Below are 14024 nucleotides of genomic sequence, written 5' to 3' on the forward strand. Positions count from 1 at the left end.
AGCATCACTATTGTTACTGAAGTTCCTGTTCTGAGATACAGTGGGCCCTCTGGAACTGTGGGCTTCAGAGCCACAATTTCAAGCGACTGTGGATCATCATGGCCCATATTATTAAATGATGGTGACATGAATCGTAGAATCATAGAATTGTAGAGTTGGAAGAGCCCACAACGGCCATCCAGTCCAACCCCCTGCCATGCAGGAAATCTCAATCAAATCATCCCTGACAGATGGCCATCCAGCCTCTGTTTAAAGACTTCCAGGGAAGGAGACTCCACTACACTCTTAGGGAGTGTATTCCACTGTCAAACAGCCCTTACTGTCAGAAAGTTCCTCCCAATGTTGAGGTGGAATCTCTTTTCCTGTACTGTAGTTTGCATCCATTGTTCCGGGTCCTGTTCTCCGGAGCAGCAGAAAACAAGCTTGCTCCCTCCTCAATATGACATCCCTTCAAATATTTAAACAGGGCTATCATATCACCTCTTAACCTTCTTTTCTCCAGGCTAAACATACCCAGCTCCCTAAGGCATTCCTCATAGGGCTTGGTTTCCAGACCTTTCACCATTTTAGCCGCCCTCCTTTGGACAAGCTCCAGTTTCTCAATGTCCTTTTTGAATTGTGGTGCCCAGAACTGGACACAATATTCCAGGTGGGGCCTGACCAGAGCAGAATATAGTGTCACTATGACTTCCCTTGATCAAGACACTATACTTCTACTGATGCAGCTTAAAATTGCATTGGCCTTGTTAGCTGCTGCATCACACTGTAGACTCATGTTCAACTTGTGGTCTACTTGGACTTCTAGATCCCTTTCACATGTAGTTTTGTTCAGCCAGGTGTCCCCCATCCTATATCAGTGCATTTCATTTTTCCGCCCTAAGTGCAGTACCTTACATTTCTCTGTGTTGAATTTCATTTTGTTAGCTTTGGACAGCTTTCTAGTCTATTCAGGTCATTTTGAATTTTGGTCTTGTCCTCTGGGGTATTTGCTACTCCTCCTAATTTGGTGTCATCTGCAAATTTGAGAAGTATGCTCCCAATTCTGCCCTCCAAGTCATTGATAAAGATGTTGAATAGCACTGGGCCCAGGACAGAGCCCTGTGGGACTCCACTGGTCACTTCCCTCCAAGATGAAAAGGAGCCATTGTTGAGCACCCTTTGAGTTTGTCCGGTCAACCAATTACAAATCCATGTAACAGTTGCCTTGTCTAGCCCACATTTTACAGGCTTGTTTGCAAGAATGTCATGGGAAATCTTGTCAAAGGTCTTACTGAAATCAAGATATACTAATTCCACAGCATTTCCTTCATCTACCAAGCTGGTAATTTTATCAAAGAAAGAGATCAGATTTGTCTGGCATGACTTCTTTCTCTGAAACCCTTGTTGACTTTTTGTGATTATGGAATTGCCATCTAGATGTTCATAGACTCCCTGTTTAATGATCTGCTCTAGAATCTTTCCTGGTATTGATGTCAGACTAACTGGACAAAAATTGTTGGGATCCTCTTTTTTCCCCTTTTTGAAGATGGAGACAATGTTTGCCCTCCTCCAGTCTATTGGGACTTCTCCTGTTCTCCAGGAGTTTTCAAAGATTATTGCCAATGGCTCCAATATTACATCTGCCAGTTCTTTTAATACCCTTGGATGTAGTTCATCAGGTCCTGGAGATTTATATTCATTTAGATTAACCAGATATTCCTGTACTATCTTTTTACTCATTCTGTGCTTAATTTCCCCTATTCTGTCCTCTGCTCCATTTTCCTCAGGATGAGCACCCTTTACCTTTTCTGAGAAGACTGAGGCAAAGAAGGTATTGAGTAATTCTGCCTTTTCTCTGTCTTCTGTTAGCATTTTGCCATCTTCTCCACACAGTGGCCCTACCATTTCCTTCTTCTTCCTTTTGCTGCAGACATATCCAAAAGGGCCCTTTTTGTTGTTCTTAACCTCTCTAGCAAGCCTGAGTTCATTATGTTCTTTAGCTTTTCTGACTTTACCCCTACATGTACTCGCTATTTGCTTGAATTCCCCTTTGGTGATTTCCCCATTTTTCCATTATTTATACATGTTCCATTTAAAACTTAGCTCAGTTTAAAGTTCCTTAGTCATCCATCCAGGTTTCTTGAGACATCTCCCATTTTTCTTCCTCAGTGGAACTGTTTGAAATTGTGCCTTCAGTATCTCCCTTTTGAGAAACTCCCATCCGTCCTGAACTCCCTTCTCTTTTAGTATTTCTGACCATGGGCTCACCCCCAGTACTTCTCTAAGTTTACTGAAATTCGCTCTCCTAAGGTCTAGAATGTGTGTCTGGCTATGTCTGGCTTCTCCTTTCCACTGTATAACAAACTTCAGGAGAACATGGTCAATCCCACCCAATGATCCCACCACTTGCACCCCATTAACCAAGTCATCCTTGTTGGTTAGGATCAGATCTAAAATAGCTGACCCCCTTGTTTCCTCTTCCACATTTTGGACAATGAAATTGTCTTCCAGGCAAATGAGGAATTTGCTAGACCTTGAGGATTTGGCTGAGTTTAAATTCCAGCACAACTTCTAGAGTTGTGTTTTGCATCTACATATCTGGGAAGGGAAGCAGCAGCTACTCTGTGAACAGGAGCAAGGAACCCTCCCCGCCCCTGCCCCCCAAACCCCTGGATCCTCACACTCTGTTAAAAAATAATAATTCAGGGTTGTTGTTTTTTTGTTTGTTTGTTTCAGATTTATAAGAAAAGATCCCAAACTGCCCTTGTAGCAGTTTGCCCTGTTTCATTCCCTAACTCACCCACTCCACCCAAATGTTTGAAAACTGGCCAAAACAGAAACCAGAAATGAGGAGACATCACTCCATGACCAAAGATATTTGCTCTTGCAATTGTATCTTTGAATTCAAGCCCAAGTCTTATCCATAGGCATGATAACACCAAGCGATAAATGCAGAAAAGCAGGTGACGTGTTTAAGAGAAAAGCAATGTGGCACTTCAGGCAGTTTTATCTGGCTTAAGCTATCATGAACTCCAGCCCATTTCATCAGGAGCATAAGAGTCCATGACAACTTAGGCCAACTACATCTTGCTAGTCTTTAAAGCACTATTAGTTTCACTGCAGCACACTTACATGGCTACTTCTCCCCACCCCCTGCCAAATTAAAGAGAAACAGAATGTTATTAGGAAATTGAATGTGTGGCAGTCAAGCTCCTAATCTGATCTCACATTTTCCCCTTCACAGGCTCAACAACTTCGGTGCAGTCACAGCCTGCAAATATTGATGCTTTTCTACAAATTCCAAGAGATCTCTTCCACCACCTCAAGCCCCAATGCCATCTTGACTGGGAACGTAAACCCAATCTCCTTCCACCTGTGCATTCACCTTCTGCAGAACGGTTACTTCGCAGACAGGTAAGCTGAGTTGTTGCTGTTACTCTCTCATGGGTTTCATACAAATATGTATGGCCAACAAAGTAAAAGGCTATGCTGGTGGTCCTTAAGAGGTGGCCACAAACTTACTTTGGAAAGAGACAAACATCGAGCATATCTCGCTGAACACATCTGATGTCATCTTATTTCAGAAGTGAAGCAGGGTCAGGCCCTGTCTAGTACTTGAATAGGAGGCCAGCAGAGAATACCTAGGGCCTATAGATAGGAAGTAATTATAGTTCAATGCCTGGAGAGCTATTGCTTTCCTTCCATTCAGAGTTGGCAGTACTAGCCAACAGGGTGACCTAGGTAAAAGGTAGCTTCTTATATTGGACCTGGCAGTGGATTCTGTGAGCATGTCAATATTTGCCTAAATTAGGGCTCATATTGGATTGGCTGTGATGGCACCTCCAGTTTCCAATATACCTCAAGGAGAGGGCATGCCAGCATTTGCCAAGACTACAGCAAATCCAAAAGGCTGATGCAATCATGATGGACTGTGCAGACTACACAGGTCGATTTCTGAAGTGATCAAACTGAGAGGGGTATATCTTTTTCTTGACAACAGGACAGAATTTATCCTTGTAGATCATTTAATCAGGTCTGCCTCTTAACCCTACCTACTGCTTACACATATGATGTTTCCCTCAATCAGCTGATCATATGATTGGGTCACATGATACTCCTGAACACCTACTTGCATGACATAGGACCCCTACATGACTACATCCCATAATTATTAATGACATTATTAAAGTATATGTTTTCTCTGTACTTATTCAATAGTCTTTAAATAATAAGTGTAATTTGATGCCATTTGATGCCCAGAACTTACCAGGGCTGAAAGCAAAATTGTTGTGAATAATTTAGACTTTCATCCCTATTTTTTAAAATGCTAATGGCTCAATGCTAGATTGAGAGTATTAATACATGCCATTAAATATCATTTTTCATTTCCCCAAAATAGCTTATTGTGCAAGTGATTACTTAATAGCCCACATATTCAGGCCATTACCTTCCTTTTCAACAATGCCAAAATAATGCAGCTAATTTATTTAGCCCTCCTCACATCCTCGGCCTTTTCATATGTGAATATGAAGCTCCAAGGTGAGCAGTTGACATTAATCTGGAGTATTAAAATGACAGAGTAAATTCACAAAGCATATTAGGCCAATGCTGAGCTAGCCTGACAACCCAGGGTATACTAACAGGAAATCTAATTGATTTCATGGTTCCAGTTCATGAATAGGCTCCTTGACGTTGAAAGGATAACAGTCCAGTCCTTTGCAATCAGTCCCACAAGGATAAATGATTGTATTAGCTACCTTCTTTTCATTCTTAGCCAGTAAAAAATAGTTGCTGAGGATTCAGTATTTTAAAATACCAGGTTATGATTTGATATAAAGATTTTGGCTAACTGGAAATGTAGGGTAGGAGCAGCATTGGAAATTCAGATGATCTCATTTTATTTTGGTGGGCATCTCAGTGAGCTTTTTGGGGGAGTCTTGCATGCACCTCAAATTTCAAAGCCACTTAGCATCCATGCAGAGTCCACTCTGTGTCCCCCACTCATTTATAAGGAAGGTGAGGAACATTTTAACTACATCCATTTGCTACAGTCCATACACAGAATGGTCCTTTCTTTCCCTTTCCGTTTTAAATTATTTAAGTTTATTTGCAAGACAGATTATAAAAGACAAGAGAAATAAACACAAAATTAAGGAAGGAACAAACCATATACAATTAGGCCTGCTGAAGCATTTAAAACATTTTTGTTCATTCAATAGATTTTTCAAGGTGATGTGCTGAAGCAAGAAACCTAGACTCACACCATGATTTGACTACACATACAGATTCATTCTTCATCCTTCTAACTGTGCTATATCAGAACTGAGAACCCAGAATTCTTGCTAGTGGAAAATGGCTTGCTAGGCAGCCATTTATTCTGGAATCCCTGCACAGAAGACACCTGTAAAGAAACTGGAATTAAGTCTCTTGAAATGGGAGCTTTTAACATACCTTCTGAAAGTCTTGCTTTATATCAGTGAGGGGCCATGCTGTATCACACTGTTTGCTACTTACTTTATGAGGCAGACACACAAACCCTAACCAGGTTTTATATAAAGGGGGTAAAATAAAGAGGCAATGAGGGGGAGTGCTTTAGCCCTACCCTCCTCCAAAGTCACTCTCCTTGTGACTTTGCAAAAAAAAAAAAGAGCCTCCTCAGTTTGTGAATGTTTTCTGCATGACCTGGAATGTTTATTTTCTAGGATTCCAGATCATATAGGGAGCCTCCACGAGTGGAAGAGACTGTCTTCTTCAAAACACTGCTCTTCAACTAAGGAGAGGAATGGGAGCAACATGGAGAGGGGGCTTACAGTGGTCCCATTCCTCATTTGTGAAATGTACTCCCGTTTCCTAATGCCTGCCCAGAGCTAAAATCTCAGAATTTTCCAGATGGAAAATTTTCTAGGTCTGACTAAAGTGCTGGTTTGGCCACAACTGGACTGTGGACATGACTGCTCACTGGTAATTTTGAACAGCTGTCATTGTCTTAGTCCTGAAATAAACGAGTTCTCACAGGAAGGTATGCTGTTTCAAAGCACAGAATTAATGCCCTTGGAACTGTGGACCTAATCAATCCATAATATTACCCTTACTCCTTCCCCAAAGAAAACTGCCTGCTACTGTATAGTCCTTCAAGTTCTTTTTTTCTCTTTTTTGTCTTGCCTTTGACCAACTCTGTTGGCCTCACTTGCAGAAATGGGAATTGTTAACCATTGTGAGGCTGTGAGACCATCTATTGATAGATGTCCTAAAATGTCCTTCTGTAAAAGTACAGAGATTTTTGCCTCATGCTTTAAACAGGGTAATATATTTGTTCGAGACTAGGATGTCAATGTCCTGTGTGATCTTGCAGAATGTATCAGTCCTTGGAAACTTATCTAATCTTTGGGGTAGAGGTCTGCTGTTAATTTATTTAATTTATAATGTTATTTCTTTACATTTCCACACTTGCAACTATGGCATTATGAGCCCATAGAAAAGAAAACAAAAGTGCTGGCTTTCATAATTCTGTTGCAAATTGCAGAATATTGCCACATTCTGTATCTTGTGAGTACAGTAGTACCATTCCTGAGTTGTTCATTATCTGGGCAGCTTTTCTTGGCTGTTTTTTCGGCAGCAGCTGCTTTTGCCAAACAAGAGAGTAAAGAAGACTTTAAAAAATAAGTAAAAAGAATAGCATGCCCACCATGACACCTGCCCTTTTTCTCCAGAAGGCCATGTCATGCTGATGGCTCTTTCCTATAACTTCTATCTATCTTATATATCAGAAGCAAGGAGTTCTGTTCATGGGCACTATTTACAAAGAGCAGGGATTAGGGACACTTATCCACTATCACTCTTATTTCAGGCTCTGTGTGAAGTTTCCTCAAGACTCTCTTATTTTTTTCTGTTCAATTCACTTCTTTGATGTCAAGGATGAGGAATGTGTGGCCTTTCCAAAGTTGTTGGACTACAACTCCCAATAGCCCTGAGCAGCACAACCAGTGGTGAAGGATGATGTGGGGTATATGTCAACATCATCTCAAGGACCAAATATTCCCCATCTCTGCTTTATGCACTGTTATAACAAACTATTCACCGGCCATTCATGCCAAAAGTGTAAATCCATACTTACTCTTATAATACACATTTTAGTGCAACTGTGGATATATCCAACCATAGATCTTTCCACAGTGCTGTGAATCATGGACCTGGAACAACATTCCTGGATAAATAGCCCTTTGCATTTCTATTTTTAAGTAATTTAGCTAGCCATTTAAAAAAAAAAACTTGTTATACCATTAGCCACAAGGCAGAGCTGTTTTAAATTTGATGTTTGCCATCTTGAGTCACTATATGGGGAGAAAAGCAGTGTAAATAATAATAATAATAATAATAATAATAATAATAATGCAGTATAAGCAAAGTATTTATATTAACAGATGCCAGTGTTCTTTATTATTCTATATAATGTATGGGTTTTTTTTGTTTATTTGTTTTTTTAAATATAATTTTTTCCTTACCTTCCTTATCTTTTGTATAGTTAAATCCTGTTCACCACATCCCTGATCCATATCCATGCCTTAACCACTGAGTCTTCTGTTATTCCACTTCCCTTCCTTTCCTCAGTGCTGTAGAATGGACCAACCACATCCCCCACTGTATCTAAAACCATAGACTCTGGAAGGTCTGGCAGCTGGCTATTAATTCCATGGTGAAGATTAGTCTGTTGAATGCACTTAAGGAACAATAAAGCCTTGTTCTCTGTTGAAGAATATGCTCCCTGCCAGTGCATTGTATGAGTGCTTTTCTTCAGAAGAAAGCTACTTTGATTCTTTGGTTCATGGACCAAGACTATAAAAAAAAGGTGCAAAATATTCCATTCTGCCACTATTAAAATATTCCATGGGGATCTACACAGCATGTGTTGTTTTCGGTGAGGTCAAATCTAGCCTTTAAAAAAATAAAAATAAAAGAATGAGTTCAACCAGTGTTTAATTTCAGTTCTTACTAGCAATTACCAAAGATTTCTGACAGCATAACAAAAAATAAATCATCTGGTCTGTAAAATTCTCTGAATATTAAAAGTGGTGTTTGGAAAGTTACTTCTGAAAGTAATCAATTGTTATTAACATTCCAGGGTCCTAAAAGTTGTAAAGTACCGTAGTGTTATAGTTATAGCTTTTAAAAGGTAAAGCAATTCACAAAAGTGTTAATTGTTGTTTTTACACAACAACAAAACAACAAATGCTAGAAGCCCAAGCGTGTGGTATAAAACAAAGCACTCTTTCCTCCCACTCTGTCCCATCTCAGTAGAGCACAAGGCAGAAGCATGAGCCATTTCACATTCTTCTTCCAGCAATAAGTGAGGTTGCACTCCTGTAACTATAAAAGTAACTAAAAAGTTTACCTTAACTGCAACAAAAAGTGCAAAAATAAAACTCATTCTTTTATTTTCATTTTTTTTTAAGGCTGGAAAGACCTCATGGAAAACAACACATGCTATATAGATCCCCATGGAATATTTTAATAGCGGCAGAATGGAATGCTTTGCACCTTTGTTTTATAGTCCTTGCCCACAAACCAAAGTATCAAAGTAGCTTTCTTCTGAAGGAGTTGTACTTCATTATGTTGCAAATAACCATTACATCTTTGTTATTGGGCAAATGAACTAGTTACAAGTGACAAAGACAGGCCAAAATAAATTTGCTTCAGGTCACTTTGGACGTATGCTGTTTAAATGATGCATGTGTCCTAAGCGGCCAGAGGCCATGCCAAAGCCATGCTCCAGTCCTAAGAACTGGAGGACGGCTTTGGCGCAGCTTCTGGCCTCTTAAAATGCATGTGTCATTTAAACAACATTTCTCCAAAGTAATCCGAAGCAGCTTTATTTTGGCCTGTCTGTATGGGCCCTAAGATAAGTGTCACTAGTTATTGCCAAAGTCTGGGTTGTTGTTCATTGTTCATACAATTGCATTCCGTACCTATATTGTTATTGTGTCTATAGATTTTCTATATTGTATATGCTGTAATAATTGAATTTTCTTCCATGATAGCTGTCAGGAACCCCAAGATAGTAGTGGTGTTGGTGATGTTGAAGATGTTACACATATCCTTTCCTTCTATTATAAAAGCACCACACAAGGCAGCTTAAAAATAATAAAAATAATTATTGTCTCATAAAAACAGTCAATAAAAGAGAGAAGATCAGCTCTTAAAGCCAAACTGTAAAAATTGTTGGCTGCCTCCCAAAAAAAAAATGCCTGCAAAAACAAGAAGATTCAAACTGGATTTGTAGCTTTGGTTCTGCTAGTTTGCACTTTGCACTGCAGTTACCCAGTTAACTGGTAAACAAGTTAATGGGATACACAAGAACTCTGGATGGCATAGAAATCAAATCAATATAAACAGATTAAACAATTTAAAACAGTTTTTAAATATATTTATTAAAATTTAACAAAAAAGAATACAAACACAATAAAAATATTTTAAAAGTACATACAATCTAGCTAAAATTTCTACTTGTTTTAAAGTCATATACTAAATAAAACAAAATCCCTCCATTAGTTCCGGCTAGTAAATGCCATACAGTATTTTTAACTAATACTGTATATTGATACCAACTTTTTCTAACTTATACACTAATTGTATCCCTCTTTCTAAAACATCATAATAACTTCATAATAACACCACAGTAATTTGGGATTAAACTTTTCAACAAGGATATCTATCCTTCTCTAGATCTTTTGCCATTATTGCCATCTTCTTTTACAATATTTTTGGACTGGAGACCATTCCTCGTCTATCCTATCAATATCTGCTTGGTTGAGCAAAGCCGTTAGTCGATCCATCTCTTACATTCCGTTAATTTTAAGCAGCCAATCATCAGTACTTGGTAAATCTTGTTTCTTCCAATATTCAGCAATTGATAATCAAATATAAAAAATTCTTTCCTGACTTTTTTGTAATCATGGATTAATTTTGTCTAACATATTCAACAAATAAATTTCAGGCTTCATCTCAAATTTTATTTCCAAAATTTCTTGTACCTTTATATGAATGTATTTCCAAAAACTCTTTAATTTTATTTTTTTAATTTAAACAATAAAATAATTTAACTAGAAGCCTTCATAGCCACCACTGCCATCACATACACATATACACACATATTCCACAACAGCAGACACAGTTGACATATAAAAGTAAAACTTCACCAAATAGATTTGGTTGCATTATTTTGTAATAACATGTTCTGCATATCTGACATAAACATTGACATTTACTTTGCAATCAGTAATGCTGTTTTACATTCATACATTTTAAAGCAACCTTCCTGATCTTGCTGTGCACTGAATGAGCTTCTAGAGCAGCTTTTGGAGATTTCTTAGGAATGGTTTTGTGACATTAAAAAAGAATACAGGAGAGGATCTGGTAATAAAGGCTTAAATAACTGAGCGTATAGTTAACTGGACTATGTACTTCATTGAAAACCAATGCTGCATAAGCTCCTGAATGCCTAGAAAGCTTCCAAGAAAAATATTAGAGGACCAATGTTTCTGTTTAAAACCAGTTGTCCTCAAAGCACCTTTTATAGAATAGCTATGATGGAGAAGGCCACATTGTCCAATATGAAGCCAGTTCTTCACAATTAGTGTCAGTGCAAGAGAACAAGGAACAAAATTTGGTTTGGGCATGATTTCAACCAATAATCAAATTTGTAAAATGCTCGTCTATTAATCCCAAAGTGACATTTATGGTGTAAACATGTGTCATATTTAGTTATTGTCTATCTTCTGGCTTGTTCCTAAAATACTGTAATACAGTTCTTCATGTGGGTATACAATGCATACTGTAATACTGTCATAGGGCCTGAACAGACAGGCCAAAATAAAGCTGCTTTGGGTCACTTTGGAGGTATGCTGTTTAAGTGATGCATGCGTTCTAAGTGGCCAGAAGCCATTCCAAAGCCACGCTCCAATCCTAAGTACTGGAGCAGAGCTTTGACACAGCTTCTGGCCTCTTAAGATTCATGCATCATTTAAACAGCATACCTCCAAAGTTACCTGAAGCAACTTTGTTTTGGCCTGTCTGTTCAGGCCCATAGTTTTTCATGATGAAATACAAAGTACACTTTTCACAGAGGAATGTGGTTATTCATATTATCATAGGTTGGAGAAGTAAGATTACAACCTAGTTTTCATGTGCTCAGTAGGTAACGTGGCAGAAAAGGAGTGGAGAGCTCAAAGAGGAACTTAACTGATCACAACATGTTTTACCTCTGGTATTCATATGACTGAGCTTCTATAACATTCAGAATTAAAGTTCCATGATCATGTCTGAAATGCCTCTTAGTATTTGCAGCTAGCTTGCACTAACCTTTTTCCTCTGTGTCTGTTACCTTCTGTTTTCCTCTGATTCCTTGGCACATCCATACAGATGGCAATACGGAATGACTCCTTGGACACTCATAGTTCAGAGAGCCGAGAGAACATCCATGCTGAGGTGAGTGAACTCTCTGATCCAAATTTATCAGCTCCATCTGCTGAGGATCTGTCTGTCACTCTGGTGCCCTCAGAAACAAGAGAGTCAACCAGCTGGGGGCGATCAAGCGTTCATACTCAACAACATATCTCCAGTAAGTGTAATATATCCAAGCACATTCCGGATTTGTGTGCCTGTACAGACTCCCTTCAAGAGCTATCTGGAGACCCAACGGACCAAGAAATATCAGAAATAAACAGCTCTTTTACTTCAGGAACTTGTTCAGCCATGAGTGCCTCTTCAGTGGTTCAACCTGAGACCCCTAAGAGAAACTTAGGCAACAGTGGCAATGTTACTTTGAAGGACCTGAAAAAATGCTACAGTGTAGATACACAGGGTCTTCTTAAAAAACCATCATCTTGGTTAGATGATCAAAGGAGACATTCCATAGAAATTTGTTCTATGGAAAACAGCCCTCAGCATCATTCCACATCTAGTTCTTCTGGCTTCATAAGTCAGGTCTTAAGTGAAATGGAAGGCTTACAAGGAACACGACCGAAGAAAAAACTGAGCCCCCCATGTATATCCATAGACCCTCCTGATGAACAGAGATTGTTACTGAGAGGATCACGTACGGCATCACCCACCAGTGCAGACGTCTGCTTAAGAAGACGTGCGCCATCTTGGGATTCCAAGGATTCAATGGATACGGGGGACTCGGCACTTCCAGAGAGTGTGTCAGTAATTCCAGCCCCAAAGAAAGACTTGTTGACACTCCCTAGTTTTTCCTTTGATCAAACAGATGTGGACCCTTAAGTTTGTTTATTTTCTGTTGTTGGTGCCAAAAGTTCCTTTTCTTCCTTATGTAATAAATTAAACCTCTCTATTCTAAAATGGCACTGATTTTTTTAAAAATCCAAAGAAAGTTTAAAGAGCTAGTTGGTTTTAGAATGGTTAAGCTATATCACGCTTACTTAAGCAAATGTTCTGCTTGGGTAAAAGCAATACATTGTTCAGAGTCTATATGTATATTCTATTTTATTAAATTAATTGAACCTAGTATTGCAGGATGTAGTACATTTTGTGGCTTAAAGACCTGGTTTATTTTCTTCTGTTCTATGTATCTCAGAATATTCCTGAGATTATGTTGGGGGTTTTTAATGAATATTTTAACCTTTAACAATACATATTTAATCCCCTCCCCCTTTTTTTCTTTTTATTTTGCAAAGCACAAGATGTAGCCATTAGTGCATTACTGAGAAAAACATGTCCCATGGTCAAACAGAAATGAAACTATTTGCAATTATAATGTATTTCACTCATATGTAGAAAATAGCCATTTGGATATTTTTTACAACTGTAATAGCATTTCTAAAATAATAACAACAATAAAATAATCTCTAGAATGATTTTTATTATGATGTAGAGCTAAAACAGGTGCACAAACTGAAGATCATGTGGGACCTGCAGAAAGACTTTCAAAGATACATACAAAATCCAGCTGTCGTTGGCAATACATGACCATATATTTTGTGACAGGTATTTGCTCTTGTTGTATGGTGATTTGTAAAATCTTGCTGATTAATACCTAGGATGAGGGCCATTCTCTTCTTCTGTTGTCCTTCCTAACATGTTGAATGTGACCTGTGAGAGGAGAAAAGTTGTTGGAAGGTCTCTTGGAAGCCAAGATGACTAAACTAAGGCTGTCATACTTTGGCCACATCAGGAGAAAAAATGAATAATTAGACAAGACAATGATGCTAGTAAAAGGGGGCAGTAAAAAGAGAGGATGACCACATGCTAGATGGGTAGACTCAGGGAGAACACAGAGAGGACACAGGCCTGAACCTGCAGGACCTGAACAGAGTGGTTGAGGAAAGGGGCCTTGGAGACGTCTCATCCACAGATTCACCATGAGTCGAGGTTGACTCAAGGGCAGTTAACAACAGCAAAGAAGATTCTGTCCTTATCTGGTAGCCCAAGAGAAGTAATCATATGTGTAGCTTCACCCCATTTACATTTCTGATGGAAGTGCAGGACTCAGTAGTGACACTACTGCTTACAAAATTAGTCCAGATCTGTACAGCCCATTCTCTATCTGTGCCAGAAGGCAAAATACTACCCTGTCTCCCAGTATGATCAGCTGCTATGCTACCACTTAATGGCAGTTCACTCCCTTCCTCCTCCATTATCTTCTCATACAGTTTCTTTAATAAGCTTGAGTTCCATAAACAACAAATTAAATCTCTGGGTGCTATTAGGTTTGATCCTTGTACAGTATAACCATGGCTAAGCAGAACTTCATTTAAGCACAGCAACTGCTCTAAGAATCATGATCTCTGGTGGCAGCCACACAGTGGCTACATTCTTGTATTTTTACCACTGCAATTCTAAATGCATTTACTCAGAGGTAAGCTCCATTTATTTCAGCAGAATGTACTTATAGTTGCAGGTTTTTTTAAAAAAATATGTATTTACTTTATCTCAAAAGTAACTTATTAGTTTGTTTTAATTTTTTTAAAAAGCAATATCAGAATTTTGCAAGCCTTTGGTTCAGAGCAAAATGTTCTCACATCTGTCCTGTT

The 14024-nt window shown here is 38.7% G+C and overlaps 1 protein-coding gene across 1 annotated transcript in view; it reads left to right on the plus strand.

Annotated features, from left to right (window-relative positions):
* CACNA1G (calcium voltage-gated channel subunit alpha1 G) overlaps window positions 1-13011 on the plus strand; it is a 539836-nt gene extending 526825 nt beyond the window's left edge. The window contains 2 exon segments of the mRNA XM_042449813.1: window positions 3224-3393; window positions 11395-13011. Coding sequence (XP_042305747.1) covers window positions 3224-3393; window positions 11395-12255 — 1031 coding nt within the window. The 3' untranslated portion in view covers window positions 12256-13011.
* Window positions 13012-14024: the final 1013 nt, after the last annotated feature.

Source organism: Sceloporus undulatus, chromosome 2 (assembly GCF_019175285.1).
Source record: "Sceloporus undulatus isolate JIND9_A2432 ecotype Alabama chromosome 2, SceUnd_v1.1, whole genome shotgun sequence".
Classification (NCBI taxonomy): Eukaryota; Metazoa; Chordata; class Lepidosauria; order Squamata; family Phrynosomatidae; genus Sceloporus; species Sceloporus undulatus.